Source organism: Taudactylus pleione, unplaced genomic scaffold (genome assembly GCF_031769625.1).
Source record: "Taudactylus pleione unplaced genomic scaffold, aTauple2 ptg000055l, whole genome shotgun sequence".
NCBI lineage: Eukaryota > Metazoa > Chordata > Amphibia > Anura > Myobatrachidae > Taudactylus > Taudactylus pleione.
In genome coordinates this window covers 4512056-4534424 of record NW_028284457.1, presented here as the reverse complement: position 1 = coordinate 4534424, position 22369 = coordinate 4512056, and the positions used below count along the sequence as shown (strand labels likewise).

The 22369-nt window shown below is 45.4% G+C and overlaps 1 protein-coding gene across 3 annotated transcripts in view; it reads left to right on the top strand.

Annotated features, from left to right (window-relative positions):
- Positions 1–22369, top strand: part of BMPR1B (bone morphogenetic protein receptor type 1B) — a 519259-nt gene that overhangs the window by 470406 nt on the left and 26484 nt on the right. For all 3 annotated transcript variants that reach the window (XM_088464464.1, XM_088464463.1, XM_088464465.1), the window contains 2 exons: positions 19206–19302; positions 20501–20639. In XM_088464464.1, coding sequence (XP_088320590.1) covers positions 19206–19302; positions 20501–20639 — 236 coding nt within the window. The remainder of the gene's footprint in view (positions 1–19205; positions 19303–20500; positions 20640–22369) is intronic.

Sequence of the window (22369 nt, the reverse complement as noted above, 5' to 3'; positions counted from 1 at the left end):
CCTGAGCGACCATAGAGTTGTTCAGAAGATCGATGGTGTGAACGATGGAGCATCGGTGTACTGGAGCATCGGTGTACTGGAGCATCGGTGTACTCAAGCAGCAAACGAGATGCTGCTAGTGGACGTCTCAATACAAATCCCGGCGGCTGTGACATTTGCATATTTCCGAACGACCGTGTGCAGGATCACAGCCGCAATAAGATTTGCATCTCCCTTTGGATCAGGCCAACTGTAACTAAGAGGTTTATTTACCGAATGGCAGGCTTTCAAAGCTACCACTTATCTGTGTTTTTACCAGCAAGATTTAAAACAGCAATACTATTAAGTGCAAAGCCAGGTGTGTTTTATGCATAATAGTAATGCTGACAATTGGCGGCTTTGCAAACCTGTATTAAGTAAATAAACCCCTAAGTGTTGATTAAAACCAAAGACTGGATACTGGGGGTCATTCAGACCCGTTCGCGAGCGCAGGAGCATGAGCACTGAGCATGCGCACGATGGAGGGAGCTCCGTCGTGCGCATGCGTGAGACCCGGATAGCGACGGGCACTCCGTCGCTCCGGGTCTCACACCAAAGGGGGCGTGCTGTCGATGTTGATTGACAGCATGCCCCCTTTGGTGGGCGTGCCGGGGGCATGGCTGCCAGACGGAGGCGCAGGGCCATCTCTTCCATTGGGCTTGTTGGGCAGTTGCCCAAGGGCCCGAAGCTTGTAGGGGCCCACCAACCCGCCCCCCTACAGCGAGTACTCACCTCAGTCCCAGTTTCACTTCATCAGCCAGCTTCAGACTAGTCAGACAGAGTCTCTCTGCATGTGTGGGAGGTCTGATGGGCATGCAGGAGGGTTTAATTTTATTGACCATTTAAATTATTTTCCCGTGAATGGGTGGATAGGGGGCCCCAGTTCATTAATTTGCCCAGGTCCCACACTGCTGTTAAGACAACCCTGCGGAGGCGTTCCCATGGGAACGCCTACCGCCTGAAGCCGGCCCCACTGACATCACCAGGGCTTGCGGCAGCGAGACCCTACCGCAGGGTCTCCGTCACAAGCCCGATGGTCGCGATGCTCTTGACCATCGCGACCATCATCATGGACGCTCGCATAAGCTGTGGGTGGTAACCCACAGCTATGCGAGCGTCCATAAGGCCGCTCCATTTTCATGTAGGAGGGCCCTGATTCAGAGCGAGCGCTCTGGTCAGAGCGTTCGGCTCTGAATCAGGCACACTGTGCTGAAAAATTGCAAATTGATTCTCATTAATCGTTATAAAGTTGTCTGGTGCCTTAGTATCTGATGGGAGTTGGGAAAAAGAAAAAATGGAAGTAACAAAATAATACCCTTTTGAAACTTATGTGACAGTGATTGTCAATTAGATTAAAATAAGGTACATTAACATTAATATAGTGATACATTTGTAACAATTGAAAAGTAGCAAGAAATATGTAAGGGGAGTTAGCAGTAAGGGCTGTGCAGGAATCTGCTATAAGAGAGGCCATGAATAAGGTTGATATGGTGAGTGTTCTGTATAGGTTTTGGTTAACTTAGCAAAGAGCTGGCTCTTGAGGTGCCCTTTGAGTAATAAGTTTCTCCTGTTCTTTATTCAATTCCGAGTGAGGTCTGCAATATCTGACTGAGCACATTACTGTTTATATATGCTAGGCTATCTTTGCTAATTTTTCTGTTCACACCTCTATGGGATGTAAGGGAAAACGAGTGACGATATTGCGTGGCGAGTTCTTTCGCCTGAAATTTCTAGTAGAGATGAGCGGTTTGGTTTGGACTTGAGGCCTGATTCAGAGCCGCTCGTAAGCGACCGCTCATTCGCTCCGAGCGATGTTCGCACATCTGCGCATGCGTATGGGTCATAATGCGCATGCGCCAACCAGTCAGTGCGATCGGAAATCGAGCGCTCGCCAAATAGCGAGTGCCTGCTAATTTGAGTGACAGGATGAGGTGTTTGTGGGTGGTAACAGGGGAAGGTGCTTGAAAACAGGGAGTGGAGATCCGAACGCAGGCGTGCCAAACAGTCAAAACGGGCGTTTTAAGGGTGTGCATAATTAACAAAGCAGCGTCATCGGCCACGTCACTTGGTTGTCTCTTAGCCTGAACTGTTCGCATGGATAAACCTACCACAAGCACTGCGAGCAGTTCAGACGCCTTTCGATGTACTCGATTAATCAAATAAATAGCGGAGATGACGTATGATGAGAGCGGCCAGGGGGTGTCTTTACAAAATAGCGAGCGCATGTTTCGTTCGCTCGCTCAGACATAGAGGCGTCAACAGACCGCAAAGAGCGAGCGCTCTATTTAAATATCTGGCCCCTTTTTCTGAACGAGCGAGCGCAAATAGCTTCCGGCTCTGAATCAGGCCCACGGTTCTTTTCACCAGCTTGATCCAAGTTCGGATCTGAAAATGTAAGAGTCGGATAGCCAATAAGATGAGGTTTTCAGATCCGAACGAGTCAGAAAACCGAACTGCACTCCGCGCATATCGCTCAGAAGTGAATTCTCCCTATGGAATGTAATTGTTAATTATGGTAGGATAAAAGGAAATATAGGGCCTGATTCAGAGCCGCTCGCTGCTGGCGAGCGCTCACTCTGAATCAGGGCGTTTGTTTGTTTTTTTCTTCAGGCTGCTCGCTAAGCTGTGGGTGACCACCCACAGCTTTTGCGAGCTGCCTGGAGCCCGTCGCGATTATAGCGACCATCGGGCTTGCGAGGAGACCCTGTGTCTCAGCTCTCGCAAGCCTGAGTGGACTCCCTGCTCTAATAGAGCAGGAAGTCCACTACTGACATAGGGCCGCCCACAAACACCAGGCGTTCCTAAGGGAACGCCTGCGTTTATGCAGCCACCCTCCCTCCCCGCCTACAAAATGGGGTGAGCTGTCAATCAACATCGACAGCCGGCCCGTCTTGTAGCGAGACCTGTAGTGATGGAGCAGCCGTGGGGGACCATCGACCCGCTTGCGAGCGGGTCTGAATCAGGCCCATAGTTCCTTAAATCTTCACTCTTCATAAAATAATAGGATATTTTTCATCTTTCATTAAACATATATTGTTTAAATTCATTGATTTTGTGCAGCTCTGTATGTTGTATTAAAATATTTATCACAAAAATAAACCTTTATCCTACGCTGAAATTGAACATTGTATTTGTTTGTGTAAGTTGGCCCCTGCTAGTTCAAACCTACAATGAATCACATACACAAACACCAGGAGGGCGCGTATAGTGTAGTAACGTCAATCAAACATTAATGATGTTCCAATAAATACTATGTGTACATTTTTGTGACTTGATCATTGGATAATGCGGCTGATTCAGAGATAGACGCTATGCTGCTGTTGATGAAGTTGAGTGATTATCGGTAATCTGCGCGTGTATGTGAGTAGCACTGCGCATATGTCTGGTTTCATTACCGTTGTCACTCACAGAGACTGTTTGCAAACTGATTAACAGTGAGGGAGCGTTTGTGGGTGGCAATGGGTGAGGGTGGTGGTGACTCAAACACAGGCTTGTTGCAACCATTTTTGGGGCATGCCTCAGCCTGTGATCTCATACACAGTAAAATGGCACTGACATCACAGTTCCCACAGTCATTATGCGCAACCATAGGGTTACTCAGTAGGCTGATTATTGACTGATCTGCGATCAATGCTGCGTCTTTGCAGGCAGTCACATGGATTTGTGAAGCCGCCGGTGGGCTTTTCAATACAATTGCACATTTTCACACAGCTGCTGCATATGGGACCACGGCGGTGGCGGCAGCATTAGCGTCCAGCTATGAATCAGGCCCAATATACCAATTATTTAATGTAATTGTTAAAACAAGCTTACAGTATATGATCTTGCTAAGGGGTGTATCTAGGAATCCAAGCGCCCCTGGCAATGTAATGGACTGATGCCCCCCTACCCCTCTATGCAGTGCCCCCCGTAGTAATCCCCCAGTAGTAATCCCCCCTTTGCTGCATTGCCCCCAGTAGTAGTCCCCCCTATACAGTGGCCCCAGTAGTAGTCCCCCAATGCTGCGTTGCCCCCAGTAGTAGTCCCCCCAATGCTGCATTGCCCACAGTGGTCCACCCTATACAGTGCCCCCAGTAGTAGACCCCAGTAGTAGTCACCCCTATGCTGCATTGACCCCAGTAGTAGTCCCCCCTATACAGTGCCCCCAGTAGTAGTCCCCACTATACAGTGCCCCCAGTAGTGGCCACACCCCCTAAATTGCCTCCAGTAGTGGCCACCCCTATACAGTGCCCCCAGTAGTTGCCACCCCCCTAAATTGCTCCCAGTAGTGGCCACCCCTGAACAGTGCCCCCAGTCAGGGGCACCACTCCATAAAGTGCCCCCAGTAGCGGCTACCCACTATTTCATTGCCCCCCTCCTGCAGTGCCAGGCTTACACACACACACAGAGAAAAAATACAACTCACCTGATCCCCGCTCCTGACGCGATCGCCGCTGTCTGCTCTGAGTCCTGGCCCGCTCTTCTCCTGCATGGGAGAGACATCATGGTGTCTCTCCCATCACATGCTACGGGGGGAGCCGGAAGACTGAGCTCATTAGTGAGCTCCAGCCAGCTCCCTCCTCGGACAATGCAGCAGCAAATGAGAGTCTGTCTGACTCTCATTGGCTGGCTGCTATTACAAACACACAGCCGCCGCTGGCGGCTGTCTGTTTGCAAACTGTGTAGGGCAGACCACTATCACTGCGGTCTGCCCTACACTTGTGGAGCCAGGGGACTTGTCCACACCTTGGCTGCTGGTGGCACTGCCGGATGCCCGCCCCCCTTTGTTCTGCGCCCCTGGCGAGTGCCATCCTGGCCAATGGGTAGATATGCCCCTGATCTTACTGTACTTAAAATGCTTTAGCACAACACTGAAATCAAGCAACAGCCCGAGATGTGATAAGTCCACCAAGAACCATTTCAGGTTATGCATTTCCTTTGGAATCTTTTGGCTGTGTGCATGAACCAGTCAACCCATATAACCCAATGTGTTTCGTCATATCGGCAACTTCCTCAGGGCTGCCTGTGCAATGTTCACACAAATTACTCTTTTCACATGCAAAACTGCTTCCTCCACAACAGTTGATACAGACATTGGGTGATACAGGTGACTAATTAATGCACACAGCCAAAAGTTCCAAAGGAAATGCACTTCCCGAAAGGGTTCCCAGTGGACTTATAACATGTCAGCCTATTTGTCGAGTACAGTATTGTGCCGAATCATTTTAAGTAAAAGCATATAAACTGTTTTTAAGAATTGCATTAAAGAATTGGTATATTATCCAATGATTGACCGTGGGCCTTTATTCTTGTGTGCAAGCTCACTAATAGACATTGTGCAAGAAGGATCAAAGCAATAAAAAGACGACGTCTACAATGGAAAAGACATTCAGATAAGCAATAATTTAAAGTTACAAAAATGGAGGCATACTACTAATTGTAACATTGTTAATGTTTTATTGATGTTAATACACCATAAGCACCCTCTTGGTGTTGTTTATGTATTAAAATATTTATGTAGGCTTCTACATAACCCCATAAATGAGCAATAGTAAAATGCATATGACAAAATAAAACTAAAATAAGGATTTTCCCATAACATGGGGATTTTGCTATGTTGAACATTTGAAAATGTTTTCCCCTGGGTAACTTGTGACTGAGGGCAAAATGTAGAGGAAACTAGGGTAAGCTGTGAATCAGACACAATTAACCTTTACTGCAAGGTTACATTACAAAATGAATGATATCGGAATTCTTATGAGTTATTGGCAAAGTAAGATTAAATAACAATGATTAATTTATTAAAAACAATTTAGTAATAATAATAATAATAATAATAATAATAATAATAACAACTTATAATGGAGATATAAAACATACCAGGAATTATTCAAAAAGCCCAAAGAACTATTTAAAATTTTAAAACACTGTAATTTTAATATTTTCATTTAATACATATATTGCATTAATAAAATATGCTGTTGCTTTATAGACGCTTCCAGGTTGCATCCTTAGTGCTCGGTAATGTAATGACTTAAAATACAGAGTTATTGATGGTATTCATTAGAAGCATAATTATTAGTAGAAATACCTTCATTGGATATATAGATATATCTGATATTTTAATACAGTACATTAAAATAAATTGAATTCTCACACTACAGCTCTTTAATATAGAATTACCATAACAAAGATTACTAGATAGCCTATCAAACATTAAAGTTATGTAATATATTTGGGAGGGGCAGGGAAGATGAGGTCCCTCATAACTGGCAGCAGTGGTGCCATGATGTCTGGCTCTTAGGTTGACTACATGCTAAATGGGCACAAAAATAGTCTGAGGAATTACTGTTGAGTAGAAATATTTTATACATAGAAATACATAGGTTTATATGTCTAAATACTGGATTATGCCATTTATTGTCTCCTGAAAGCCTTATCATTCAGTTTTGCTTCCATTGTGCTAGTTTAGTGCTTCATATAGCAGGAAATAATCTGTGGAATTGATCAGGCATTTTTTTATTATCAGCGGGAAGACAAAAAAGAGGACGAATACAGTTTTCTATAAGTAAGACAGAACCTTAATAACAATAATGAAGAATAGATGGTTTATGTGTCGAACCAAGGCACAGGTTCTTCACGTTCAGCTTTTGCCTGCAAATCAATCTATCCCCCAGATGTTTATTATTTCCCTACAGCAAGTGTGTGGTGTAAAGCAGAATTGCTCCTTGCTAGCTCCCACTGCTGAAGGCCATGCAAGAGCAGGGCTACCATCAGAAAGTGTGGAGCCCAGTAAAGATGAAACAGGCAGGGTCCCCCTCATCCTACATCTGGCCTCCAATTTTGTGGGGGCAGAGATGTAGCATGGAGCCCTGGCCCCCAGAGAAAGCACATGCTATGATGCCCTCCCCTACAGTACTAACATGCACCTCATGCCCTCTCCTTATTCAGACATTGCCACATGACACACGCAGATACTGCCTCACAGCACTGAGGTCATGGGTTCATTTCTCACTACTGCCCTAACTGGATGGAGTTTGTATATTCTCTCTGTGCTTGCTTGGGTTTTCTCCGAGTACTCCGGTTTCCTCCCACACTACAAAAATATACTGGTACTGTAGGTTAATTGACTCCCAATAAAAAAAAAAACAATTAACCCCAGTGTGTACTGTATGTGCGTGAGGGAATATAAATTGTAAGCTCCACTGGGGCAGGGGCTGATGTGAATGGACAAATAGTCTCTGTAAAGCGCTGCGGAATATGTGTGCACTATGTAAATAATTGGTAAAAAATAAAATAAATAATATATACACACACAAATACACACACAAATACATAAATACATACATACATACAATAAAAATAGAAACATATCTTTGTTAAATGCAATAACAAAATTGAAAAAATCTTTAAAGACTACACAAAAGTTCTTCAAGAAATAAAACTTTTTTTTTTTTTTGACAAATGGTCAGGTATTGATTCTGGTGAGACTTCCTCATACAAATTATCACCATCAGGAGTTGTTGGCGATAGCAGGGTTATAGATGACTTGGGGTCTGATTCAGAGTTGTACGCAATGTGTTCGCAAATGAAGTAATTTTTTTGCCACTGCGAATGTTCCTGAGTCGCACTGTGCATGTGTTGAGGTATGTTACCGTAGTTGTACACTGCAAGTCTTTATTGTGATTGACTGGCAGAGAGTGTTTAGGGAAGGCAACGGGGAGTGTGGGCGTGTCACATCCAGCATCTACGATCCCGTGCACAGGAAACAGGACTCTGGCGTCTCAGTTACAACAGCCAATCTGAGTGACCATAGACTCACTCAGAAAGTCAGTGTGTGCATGATCTGTGTCCGATGCTACGTATGTGTACTCACTTGCGGACAGCTGCGATGGCTCTGGTGGGTGTCTCAGCACAAGTCCCGGGGACTGTTCCATTAGTATATTTTCACAAATTCTCAGCACAGAAAATGGCAGCTGCGGCAGCAATAGCATACATCTCTGACTCAGGCCCTGTATCCCTTTGTAGTAAGATAAAGTCCAAGAGATTTATTAAAGAAAAAACCTGTGCTTACCTGCCATCTTTAGGTACAGTCATACAGTATATGTCATTAGACATGATCTGGTCTACATTCGTCTATGCTACTTCTGAGGTGTCGGTGGGATCAGAGACTAGAAAGCGGTCAGAGGCATGGGGATTGGTGGTCAGAGGAATACATGGGAAGTGGTGGTCAGGTGAATACATGGGAAGTGGTGATCAGAGCAACACATAAAGAGGGGGTGTCTGAGAAACACATGGAGAGTTGCTGTCCAAAGGAACACTTGAGGAGTGGGGTTCATAGGCACAATTGGGAAGAGATGGGAGCAGAGGTACACTTGGGAAGAGATGGGAGCAGAGGCACACATGGGGAGGGAGGGTGCAGAGGCACACATGGGGAAGGAGGGTGCAGAGGCACACATGGGGAGGGAGGGTGCAGAGGCACACATGGGGAGGGAGGGTGCAGAGGCACACATGGGGAAGGAGGGTGCAGAGGCACACATGGGGAGGGAGGGTGCAGAGGCACACATGGGGAAGGAGGGTGCAGAGGCACACATGGGGAGGGAGGGTGCAGAAGGTGCAGAGGCACACATGTGGAGGGAGGGTGCAGAGGCACACATGGGGAAGAAGGGTGCAGAGGCACACATGGGGAAGGAGGGTGCAGAGGCACGCATGGGGAGGGAGGGTGCAAAGGCACACATTGGGAAGGCGGGTGCAGAGGCACACATGGGGAAGGAGGGTGCAGAGGCACACATGGGGAGGGAGGGTGCAAAGGCACACATTGGGAGGGAGGGTGCAGAGGCACACATTGGGAAGGAGGGTGCAGAGGCACACATGGGGAGGGAGGGTGCAGAGGCACACATGGGGAAGGAGCGTGCAGAGGCATACATGGGGAAGGAGGGTGCAGAGGCACACATGGGGAAGGAGGGTGCAGATGCACACATGGGCAGGGAGGGTGCAGAGGCACACATGGGGAGGGAGGGTGCAGAGGCACACATGGGGAGGGAGGGTGCAGAAGGTGCAGAGGCACACATGGGGATGGTGGGTGCAGAGGCACACATGGGCAGGGAGGGTGCAGAGGCACACATGGGGAAGGAGGGTACAGACGCACACATGGGGAGGGAGGGTGCAGAAGGTGCAGAGGCACACATGGGGAGGGAGGGTGCAGAGGCACACATGGGGAGGGAGGGTGCAGAGGCACACATGGGGAAGAAGGGTGCAGAGGCACACATGGGGAAGGAGGGTGCAGAGGCACGCATGGGGAGGGAGGGTGCAAAGGCACACATTGGGAAGGAGGGTGTAGAGGCACACATGGGGAAGAAGGGTGCAGAGGCACACATGGGGAGGGAGGGTGCAGAGGCACAAATGGGGAAGGAGGGTGCAGAGGCACACATGGGGAGGGAGGGTGCAAAGGCACACATTGGGAAGGAGGGTGCAGAGGCACACATTGGGGAGGAGGGTGCAGAGGCACACATGGGGAGGGAGGGTGCAGAAGGTGCAGAGGCACACATGGGGAGGGAGGGTGCAGAGGCACACGTGGGGAGGGAGGGTGCAGAGGCACACATGGGGAAGAAGGGTGCAGAGGCACACATGGGGAAGGAGGGTGCAGAGGCACACATGGGGAGGGAGGGTGCAAAGGCACACATTGGGAAGGAGGGTGTAGAGGCACACATGGGGAGGGAAGGGTGCAAAGGCACACATTGGGAAGGAGGGTGCAGAGGCACACATTGGGAAGGAAGGTGCAGAGGCACACATGGGGAGGAAGGGTGCAGAAGGTGCAGAGGCACACATGGGGAGGGAGGGTGCAGAGGCACACATGGATAGGGAGGGTGCAGAGGCACAAATGGGGAAAGAGGGTGCAGAGGCACACATGGGGAGGGAGGGTGCAGAGGCACACATGGGGAGGGAGGGTGCAGAGGCACACATGGGGAAGAAGGGTGCAGAGGCACACATGGGGAGGTAGGGTGCAGAGGCACAAATGGGGAAGGAGGGTGCAGAGGCACACATGGGGAGGGAGGGTGCAAAGGCACACATTGGGAAGGAGGGTGCAGAGGCACACATTGGGAAGGAGGGTGCAGAGGCACACATGGGGAGGGAGGGTGCAGAAGGTGCAGAGGCACACATGGGGAGGGAGGGTGCAGAGGCACACATGGGGAGGGAGGGTGCAGAGGTACACATGGGGAAGGAGGGTGCAGAGGCACACATGGGGAAGGAGGGTGCAGAGGCACACATGGGGAGGGAGGGTGCAGAGGCACACATGGGGAGGGAGGGTGCAGAGGTACACATGGGGAAGGAGGGTGCAGAGGCACACATGGGGAAGGAGGGTGCAGAGGCACACATGGGGAAGGAGGGTGCAGAGGCACACATGGGGATGGAGGGTGCAGAAGGTGCAGAGGCACACATGGGGAGGGAGGGTGCAGAGGCACACATGGGCAGGGAGGGTGCAGAGGCACACATGGGGAAGGAGGGTACAGATGCACACATGGGGAGGGAGGGTGCAGAAGGTGCAGAGGCACACATGGGGAGGGAGGGTGCAGAGGCACACATGGGGAGGGAGGGTGCAGAGGCACACATGGGGAAGAAGGGTGCAGAGGCACACATGGGGAAGGAGGGTGCAGAAGCACACATGGGGAGGGAGGGTGCAAAAAGGTACACATTGGGAAGGAGGGTGTAGAGGCACACATTGGGAAGGAGGGTGTAGAGGCACACATGGGGAGGGAGGGTGCAGAAGGTGCAGAGGCACACATGGGGAGGGAGGGTACAGAGGAACACATGGGGAGGGAGGGTGCAGAGGCACACATGGGGAAGAAGGGTGCAGAGGCACACATGGGGAGAGAGGGTGCAGAGGCACACATGGGGAAGGAGGGTGCAAAGGCACACATGGGGAAGGAGGGTGCAGAGGCACACATGGGGAGGGAGGGTGCAGAGGCACACATGGGGAAGAAGGGTGCAGAGGCACACATGGGGAAGGAGGGTGCAGAGGCACACATGGGGATGGAGGGTGCAAAAAGGCACACATTGGGAAGGAGGGTGCAGAGGCACACATTGGGAAGGAGGGTGTAGAGGCACACATGGGGAGGGAGGGTGCAGAAGGTGCAGAGGCACACATGGGGAAGAAGGGTGCAGAGGCACACATGGGGAGGGAGGGTGCAAAGGCACACATGGGGAAGGAGGGTGCAGAGGCACACATGGGGAAGGAGGGTGCAGAGGCACACCTGGGAAGGGAAGGGGGCAGATACACACTTGGGAAACTTCAGCCTATGTGCACCTCTGTTGCTGTGCAGTATGGCAGGCACAAAAGAAGCAGTAAGGGGAGGAGTTGGGGCTGATGGTTAGACTGAAAAGGAGTACCAAGTCCATGCATCTCTGTTCTCCTGTCCTCATCTAAATCCCATTCTGCAGCTGCAGCAGATCATTCACTGACAATGTCTATCATTGACCCTGCTGCAGCTTTTTAAGAGAGCTAGGGGGCCCGCAGCGCACTGATGACCCTGGTAGCAAACTACTTATTAGTCTCAGACAGACATCTGCCTGTGACTAAAAAGCTTTTCTCATGCGGGATCACCTGCGTGCGGGGGGCCCCCCTCTGAGCCTGGGCTCAGTACATTAGTGCTGGCTGTACCCCCCTGATGGCAGCCCTGTGCAAGAGGCAGCAGTGGGCTTCATGTGAAATGCTACTCCAGATGAAATTCACTCCTCACCTCATGGTCAGCATGACCCATGCAATGTCTCACAGCAAAATATTAATTTTAATCAATAAATGAATTTTAGGTAAATAGATATGATGTATTGTTGTAATCTGATAATATTAAACTCTTTGGTGTAAAAAAAACCCTGTCTACCACGACTCACATGCCTGCTGCCATAAATGTCATTCTGCCCTGGTGCTCACTTTCATATTTTTCAAAATCATGTCACCTCCACCTTAAGAACATCTCCTTCATCCTCCTGCACCTCTATAGTGCAATAACATGCTAAACCTGCAGTCATCATCTCCTATCTTCTATACTGTAACCTCTACTAAATGATGCTTCATTTACCAAACTGTCACCATTTGTGTCATATTTGAATTGTACAGCAGGTGGAATCTCCTAATATTTTGCTATTGCTGCCTTTTTATAACTATGTTTCAGCCAGAGTACAGTAACAACTCTGTTCTCAGCTACACAGCTGTTGAATATTCTATGCCTTAGTACATATGTCCTCTTATCTGCCCAAAGGTGTCTCCCTGTCTGCCAAGACCAGCACTTACATCCTGCCTTGTTACACCACCTGCTCCTTCCTCCGACGCGTATCTTGTCACTGTCTCCTGCAAAAGATTTGTGTGTTCCATTCAGTGCTATTTTTCAGCATTAAAAAGCAGGAATTCAGTTCCTGAACCTCTCATTAACTGTTCTTGGCCAAAATGTATTTTCCATAAGATAAGTTCTATTTTAAATTCCCTTTTGAGTGCCTTCTTTTCTAAATACTATATATATGTATATATAACAAAATTAAATAAAGGCTGCGCACTCGGAGACTGGTAATTTCTATATTAACAAGTGTCACAAAAAATTCCAACGTTTCGGAGCTCTGAGCTCCTTTGTCAAGGTGTGATCAAGTGATTGTGTGTGAAACCTACCTTAAATAGTAAAGAGTGACCACCCGCAGTGAACAAAGACGACACCAGCTTCTCCGTCACGGTCCGTTCCCCGGGGCTTCTGGAGACACCTTGACAAAGGAGCTCAAAGCTCCGAAACGTTGGAATTTTTTGTGACACTTGTTAATATAGCAATTTAATACCAGTCTCCGAGTTCCGCAGCCTTTACTTCATTTTGAATTAACCCTTTAGCTGAGGGCATCGGAGGAAGCTGAATTCTGACAGAGGAGTGCCGGACCGCGTCGTTTATGTATGTATATATAACATATATAATGCATATATATATATATATATATATAGTACACACATATACAGTATAATTGTTTTTCTATAACTCTACCCCCAGTTGCTCCACCCACAGTTCCTGAACCTATTTTTCCAGAAAAATAGCCCTGGTTACATGGAATCACACATCTTCAGAGGAGCACATCAATTATTTCTTACTTGGATTCACCCTCCATCACATAGCCCCCTCTCCACACCATGTTTTTCCATTGTCTACAATATTTAGCCCTTTACCTTTCATCAATATCTGATGCCCGCAAGTTGTATTTTAGAGAAATTCACTGGATGATTATTTCAAGCAGGCAGTGGGGGTGATTCAGCAAGGATCGCAATTGCAAAGCTGCACGCAGGCGGACATGTCCCCGTTTCCGGGAATGGGGGCCGATCTGCGTGCAACAATGCATGACCCATTCTGCACACTCGCAGAATGGGTCCTGCACACTCGTAGAATGGATCCTGCACACTCGCAGACTGGGTCCTGCACACTCACAGACTGGGTCCTGCACACTCGTAGAATGGGTCCTGCACACTCGCAGACTGGGTCCTGCACACTCGCAGACTGGGTCCTGCACACTCGTAGAATGGGTCCTGCACACTCGCAGACTGGGTCCTGCACACTCGCAGACTGGGTTCTGCACACTCGTAGAATGGGTCCTGCACACTCGCAGACTGGGTCCTGCACACTCGTAGAATGGGTCCTACACACTCGCAGACTGGGTCCTGCACACTCGCAGACTGGGTCCTGCACACTCGCAGACTGGGTCCTGCACATGCGCAGATTCTCGATAATCCAGAATCTGCGATCAGCAGTACACTGGATATCATGCCAACATCGTCATAGCATGTACCCGGCTTTACAATGACTAGAGGCCCTTGCTTCATAGAAAGAAATCTCTTATTTCAAATGGTAAAATTTACCCCAGAGCTCATCCGTCAAAGCAACACAAAATAGTAATCTCAAACTTTAACCTAATAGAATTAATCCTAACTCTTAGTTAGACCTAACATTAGCCCCAGCCCTAATCCAAGCCTAAATCCTAAATCCAAGCATAAAATCGCAAATGATCCTAACAGTCCTCTCTCTACCTACATTCTATACATGTTAGAAACTTTCATAATGCTACACTTGTACCAGTGGATAAATAATAGTGGTCTATTAAGAAAACTTTTAGTATGTGGTTACAAGTCACCCATCAAGTGTTGTGGAGGGGTTTGGTGGCCACATAATGAGATCTTTGTTCTAGACTCACTAAAGTCTTAAATCGGCCCCGAGTGCATACAGCACGTATAACACCTAATAATATATTTGTGGCTATAACACAGTACTTTTGCCTTGAGTAAATAAAGGGCAACAATGGATTACTTTTAAGGTGGCCTTGCAGGACAGCTTACATTTTACCAAGTCACATTTTAAAGAAAGTCTCATAATTTTTCACTTGTGACTTTAGTTAGACTTCATTTATTTCTGTAAAATTTGGAAGAAGCAAACCTTACTGTCACAAACGCAAAAGCAGTCGACAAAGGCATTTAAGCAATTTACGGATCATGTTCTATGTAATTATGGATCTTTCTGAAGTTGCTTTTTCAATAATTAATTACTTATATATTATACATTCATCAGCAGTTTAGCTAGTGTCTGCGAGACCTATGCATTATTAATTGTTAAAATCTTAATTGCCCTTGTCTTGTGAAGAAGCATTTTGTTTAAGTTGTCTACAATCTCTATCAGACTGATTCAAACTGACATCCTAAACTGTTACAAACCGCACATTTCACATCGAAGTGGGCAATATAAAAAAAAAAAAAGGCAACACTGTTAGTAAACCATGAAATGAAGCTTTCAGTCCCCTGTTTTGCTTCTTTTCTCAAAAAGAAAGGCAGCTTCCCCAGAGGGTTCTCCATTTCATCTATCACACACTTAGAGCCAGAGAACAGGTAGAGAGCTGCAGCCGATGCGAGAAATGACTGATGGGCCTGTGTGTTTTATCCTGATAGACATCTTGTCAGTATCTCTTTTCAAAGAGCCTCAGCTACAGTATGACTCCCAAGCCTACATGGCCAAATTAAATGCCAAAGGCAATAGCATTTATATTATTAAAATGCGTGTTGTAGATTAAGCCTACAAATGTAAAGAATTCAAGAGAAAAAGAAGCAGTAAAGAATAAGAAGCAAGTCTTTAATAAAAGAGTAAAGTAAGAGGTCCCAGAGGAGACTCTTCTCTCATTACTCTCGTAAATCTGTAACATAATAGCGCCCTTGCAGGATGAGTCGATAGAGATGAAGTTCTCATTTTTCCATGCTCAGCTATGGGTCTTTTCAAAGAAATTGTTGATCCTGCTAATCTCTTTTTAAAACAAGGACCACGCTGTAGTTTATGTATGTTCGATATGTTCTAAGTACAGAGGGGCTACTTTTCTGCTGGTACAGGTAAGGAGCAAGGTTACATTAAGATTAGTTATGTGGGTGAAGTACCTGCTTCTATAGTACGACTTATAACTGCAGAACCTAGAGAGTGTTACCAGAAGAACTGCACTGGCTGCTGAGCATGACATCTCAGACTGGGGAACATCTTGCTTCATAATTAGCATTCGTAATTAGATAATAATCCCAAAGATGTGTCCTCATACACCTATACTTTGAATCTTCATGCTGTATGGCACAAGACACCTGGCGCCCCTTAGACACTCTGCCACGGATAGCAGTTCTTGGACCTTTCTAAATTTACTAAATTTAGTGCATTATTTGCATTGTAGCTGCATATTAACAAAGAAACTTCTAGTGTCCTAGGCATATAGGATTAATATTTTTGTCGAAAAGGAACTAGTACTGTATATTAAGGAGCAAAATGTGTGCTGTGATGCATGGCATGGCTCACTTGTACCGGTTCTCAGTCTGTCACATTTTTACCCACACCACTGCTGTATGCAATGCCAGTGCCAGTATCCATGCTACCCGCGCATTGTATGTTTTATTACATTAGTGATGTGAATAAGATGTATATTTTGTACAAAAGTCTGTGGCGGGATGCATGGCGTAGTTTAGTCGCAAAGTTTGTGGTGCGCCAAACAGGGCTATTTTGCACAATTTGAGGATAGGTGTTTGTGTACACATCTGTATGCTGGTCATGTGGGTTTATTTATAATACAGACAGAGAGCCCTTTATGTGCTCTAGGCATTAGAAAACAGCAAAGGTAATTGCATAGCATCACAGAATCTGACACAAATGGTGTTTTTATAGTGTAATATACAACTGTGTACATGAGCCCCAGTATGGGTAAAGGATACACTCTAGCATTTTGCCTTTTCCTATATTGGGCCAGTACACACGTATCTGTGATAAAACAACTGTGTGTGATAGCTTCAACAACTTCTCGCAGATGACATAAAAGCACCACATTGCAATATTAGAATACTGTAGTGCCTTCAACATACAATAATGAAAAAGACTTGTAAGCAATGAAGAAACAATAGGTAAACTTTATCATATAAGTTCGATTTTTTTAAATATTTGAACATTTGAATACTTTAATGCATACCTGCTACTAAAGTTGTCTCCCCTAAAGAATATGCACTATTAATATAATAGCATTTTGCGTTGCAGTACTTACATTAATATGTAAACTTGAGTTAATGTTTATTAAAGAAACACCTCTCTTATCATTCCTTTTTTAAATGGTGCCGCTGCAGTTTAATGTTTGCCTTCTCTAAAGGGCCCCATACATCAGCTACAGATTGCCACGATCCTGCGATGATGCAACCCTGCATCGCAGGATCGCAGAAGTACAACATGTTGGATTTTCCCGATTTGACGATCGCGATCAAAAAATTATCGTGATTGTCTAATTGGGTACATTTAACATGTAAAAATTCAGCGATCCTGCGACGGATCGCTAAACATCGGTGGTGGGCGGTCGGAATTTCCACCCGGAAGATCGGCATTTCCGATCGCATTGCTACATCACGACAATCCGTCGCAGATGTATGGGCACCTTAACATGCCATATTCCTGGAGAAGTTTCCCTAAAGCTCTCAGCATCTATCAAACCTCAGTCAGGGCTTGCTGAGGATGATGGAAACTGGAGCTCAATAAGTACGTCTCTTGCCTTATCAACTGTCATCCTGCAGCGTCAAACCTGCTTGATATTTGTTTTCCACACTTAATACAATCCTCTGCATACTGTGCTTCTTTTTAGCTGCCAAACATAGTAAACCTGGATATCTGCTCATCTTGCTATAAAATGTAGCTGCATCAAGTCTAGTACTCTCATATGCACTGTTTTTCATGGATAGAACTATTTACTTCAGTTAAAATGTTTAACTCATAATGTTCATTTTCCCATATCTCTTACTTCTGAAGCATCTAATACCCCTTTCAGATATACAACTCGGGAAATTTCCTGCTCATACCCGGGAATTTCTCCTGTGCAAATTCCCGGGTATTTGGTCGAGACCCCCATTCACACTACAGTGTCTACCCGGGAAATTCCTAGGTAGACCCCAGACAAGAGCAGGGTTTTTCTTCTTACCTGCCTCTTCTCTGCCGTCTGCTCCTCCTAGCCTATCCCCTCTCTGGCTGATGATGATGATGTCATCATTCAGCAGCCAAAAGCCGGCCAATCGTAACGCAGTTTTTTTTTTTTAATTATAATTTTTTAACATTTATTTTAATTCCCTGGTGGTCCAGCGGGAGTGTGGGCGGCCCGCTGTGGCACAGCCGGCCGGTGCTGGGGGTGGTGAGCAGCAGCGCTGAGCATCCTATAGGACGCTCTGCGCTGTCAGCTCAAAGGAGCAGCCCTGAGCGTCCTATAGGATGCTCTGCACTGTCAGCTCAAAGCAGCAGCGCTGAGCGTCCTATAGGACGCTCTGCGCTGTCAGCTACATGCAAAAGCTGCTTGGTGCTGCCCGGGAGTAGTAAATTCGCGGGTAGCACCATTCAGACAGAAGCAGGGTAATTTCCCGGGACTTAATTCCTGGGAAAAACCCTGGTCGATTGCAGGGGCGGCTACCCGGGAACGTGTTCCCGGGTAGGTACCTTTCACACAGACATGAGACCCGGGAATTTTGCTCAGTATGTCTGAAAGGGGTATAAATTAATATGATCAGAAGGAATAGGTTCCTTAATAGCTGTTACATTATTTGTAACTATGGGATCTTTTTATTTCTTTGTTTATCAATCAGTGGCACTAAGGAAAATTTGTTTTTTTCTATTATTGCAGTAATAAATTCACGTATCTCAAGAAAATATTGCCAGAGCAGCTGGGCAATACTCAGTTATCCTGGCAATACTCAGCTATGCTCAGGGGCGAATTTAGAAAGGAGGGGCCCGTGTTCACTCACCGTCCAGGGCCCCCTCCTCTCTCTCTTTTGGGGCCGCGGCATACTGACCGGTTCAGTAGACTCTGTGTAACTAGTCTGTGCCCGGAGTCTACTGCGCATGCATAGGACATTGGGAAAATGGCGCAGCAGCCATTTTCCCAGCGATTTCCCTACTGCACATGCGTAGAATGCCGGGAAAATGGCCGCATCCTGTGTAGTGCCTCTCCAGCTGACCTGGGACTTCGGAGAGGTAAGTATTAGAAAGTATGGGTGCAGGGTGTGTGGTGAGGGCCCCCCTGGACCCAGGGGCCCCTGTACACCGCACACCTTGCACCCATTATAGTTATGCCCCTGGCTATACTGACAATACTCAGTTATACTGACAATACTTGCCTGGGGTGGCAAGGATTACCTTATGGCTTCACCAGGCCAGTCACTTTGCACATGCTAGAGAGAGCTTGTGCATGCGCTGTCATTATGCATATGTGTAAAGTAATTTACTTTGTGGTTTTAGTTTATACCTGTGCAGTTTGTTGCTTGTTTTACCCCAACAAACAACTATATAATGGTCCTATAAAAGAATGTGATTGTATTATAATACTTGTTAAAGGCTTTCTGCTGCAAAGAAAACACTTATAACCCTGTGATGTGATAAAACATTCCTGATGGTGGCGAAACATCAGTTACCACAGGAAACAGAGCTTTTTGCACTTTATTATTTGTCCCCCCATGAAGAGTAAGTATGTGGTGTATTATCTGGCCTGAGCAAACCACAGGTCCCATGTGTGTCCCAGTTTTCCATTTCAAAATAATTGGAGGACTGTGAAAACTCAAAGTTTTCCAGTGGCAGAACCCATGACAGTGACAGGCCTGGGTGTAGTGAGACAACCCTGAAAGAGATTTCACCGCTGTATCTTACTTCTTCCTCTAGATTTTGTTGATGGCAGTATCCATTACATGGCTCTCCTGATCTCAGTGACTGTATGCAGCATTATCCTTGCAGTGATTCTTATATTCTGTTACTTCAGGTAAGTGCAATACAGCCATGTCCATAGTCAGACAATTTAGTTTACTCTTGGCCTGTGGAAGATGCTTTGTGCAGACACACAGACGTCTTACACATGTACCTTGCAGATGTGTCATGAGGAAAAATACTGTACATTTCATTTCCATTGATAACTATGTATAAGGGTTACAGCTAAACTGTTGGCTGTGGTCCTCTGCACTATGATTGTGTTACAGCTGTACTGTAGCTGGGAGTCTGTACTGTATATCATACAGTGATATAGGGACAACTAGAACACACTGATCGCTTATACATATGAAGTACTAAACAAACATACAGCAAATGACTGGCAAACTCAATCAAACTTAACATAAAATAAACAGTCCTGTAAGAGTTAAGTGATTACAAAATGTTAATCAGTTTTTACATTATAAAACCGTTTGATTCATTGTGTGTGTTATAATACTAGCGTTGTATAGCTCAATGACAAGTATCAACTCTCAAAGATCAGCCTGACAGATACATACAAAAGAAAGAAAATTGGAAGTATAGAAACATTATCTGGGACTATTGGTATAATTAAATTCGGATTACTTGTTCAGTTACATTTGTTTTACCTGAGGGTTTGGTTAGTTAAACCAACATAACTGAGTTTGCACAGAAAAAGTGCTGATAATCATATTAGGCTATACTGTATACATGCTGTACATAGTTGCCGACTGTCCCTTATTTTCAGTCCTAAAATGGTGCTCCAGCCAATAAGCTCCTGGCATATGTTTGAACAATGACAGCAATGAGCTGATTGGTTGGAGCACCACTTAAGATTAGTAGCGAGTGATAACAAGAATATCACCCGTTGATAAATCTGGGCCTATGTTTTAAAGGTTTATCTCTAGAAACACCTGCCCCTGTATTGACACATGGAACAGTAAAATTTCTATTTATTTTGTACTTTGAGTGCAGTATTTACGATATATTTTCATTATATAGGCTAATATTTATTTAGGAGGCATATTTAAATTGCATAAAGGTATGCTGCAACCAGTGGTGACAAAACAAGACTTGTTGGGCATTGTAATGATACAAGGTCAGCTAAGACAGTATCACATGTGACATTCTTAGATGTACTGGCTATGAAGCAAAGCAGTCCTGGAAACTATTTTGAAATGTTGGCAATTGTGCACAGTTTATCTATTTGATAGCATCTTCTGTATATACAGGTACAAAAGACAAGAGGCCAGACCACGTTACAGCATTGGCCTGGAGCAGGATGAGACATATATCCCTCCTGGGGAATCACTGAAAGACCTAATTGAACAGTCACAGAGCTCTGGAAGTGGTTCTGGGCTCCCTCTGCTGGTAAGATCAGGGTAGAATAGATTTATAGTATAGCAAAACAATTATACTTCAGTTACAACAGTAACTGTATTCTTATCATCGCATGCAGTTTAATAACAATAAAATATTTTGATGTGTTCAGTTTTAAGTCAGTTTTACATTGGGGAGATAATAGGAAAAATGATTCACATATATGGTGGAATGTTTATAGATAATAATCTGGTGGTGTTATAGGCTATATGACATTAATACAAATATTTAGTAGAACTCTTTGAAATTCTGATTTCACAGTGAAGGCAAATGCTAGCTGAGGATTCCCTGCAATGTGAAGAGAAAATGTTAGGGCTACACCAGTGGCGTATCTATAATGGATGCAGGGAGTGTGGTGCACACAGGCTCCTGGGTTCAGGGAGGCCCACACCACACACCCTTTAATACTTACCTCTCTGGAGTCTTCCGTTGGCAGTGGTAACGCTGCACAAATCACCATGAAATTGGCAGAGCAGCTATTTTCCCGGCATTTTGCGCATGCGCAGTAGAAAGATTGCCAGGAAAATGGCCACAGCACCATTTTCTCGGAGTTAGGAGCATGCATGGTAGACACTTGTACAGCTTCAGAGTCTACTCTGTGCGCCGTCAGCTAGAGAGGAGCTGGGCTGGATGGAGACTGTACACGAGCCTCCTCCTCTCTTTATACACCCCTGGGACATAGCACAGTTCGCCACAGGGTTAAATGATGCTTTACAGCACAAACCTATATTCTAATTGTATACAATAATAACAGTATGTATTAATTGCACTGTTACTATTAACTGAAAGGGAAACTGTATTATAATAGCTGTTTGCTTGTCCCTGACATTATCATTCAATAAAAGAATAGCTGTGATTTTAAGAATGAACATCTGTACATACATTTTCTTTATATAAATTAATAATCGCATAAATATATACCAGACAACACATATTTTTACATTTGAACAGAACCCTACTCATTTATTGGAATTCCTTTAATCTTTTTTTCTGAGGTTTGGGCTCTCATAGTACCCATGATTCTATTTCATTTAGATCACTAGCTATGCATCAGCTGTGAATGGTAGGATGACCGTTTCCCCATTAGTGAAGGACGGCGTTCTTTACTGTCAGTGTTAAGGTGTGGAATTTCTTAGCACAGCAGGTGGCAGTGGAAAATTCACTAACAGCTTAAACATGGATTGGATGTCTTTCCTACAAGAAATGGTATCTGTAGCTATAATTAGTACAAGACATTATATGGGTGATTGATCCAGGGATTCTACCCAATTGCCATTTTTGGGGTCAGGAAGGTTTTTTCTCTGAGACTAAGTTGGCAACAATCACTAAGATTTGTTTTGTTACATTCTGGATAAACACAGAATTGAAGAAGAGTGAAACTTAATGACACTATGGGGTATATTTACTAAAGGTCAATTTTAATTGATTTGAATCGATTTAAAATTGTTAAAAATTGATTAAAATCGATGTTGGGTTTCTGGGGCTTAATCACACATTTACTAACAGACAATTTTTTGTTTAGCTTTTTTTTTAAGTATTAGTAAATGTCTGATTTAGCTTCAGAAACAGAACATCGATGTTAATAGATTTTGATCGATTTAAAATTGATTAAAATCGACCTTTAGTAAATATACCCCTATGTATTATTCCGAGCTTACTAATGATGCAGCTATGTAATTGAATGAGGTTTTGCATGAATTGACTTTGACTCACTTTTTGGA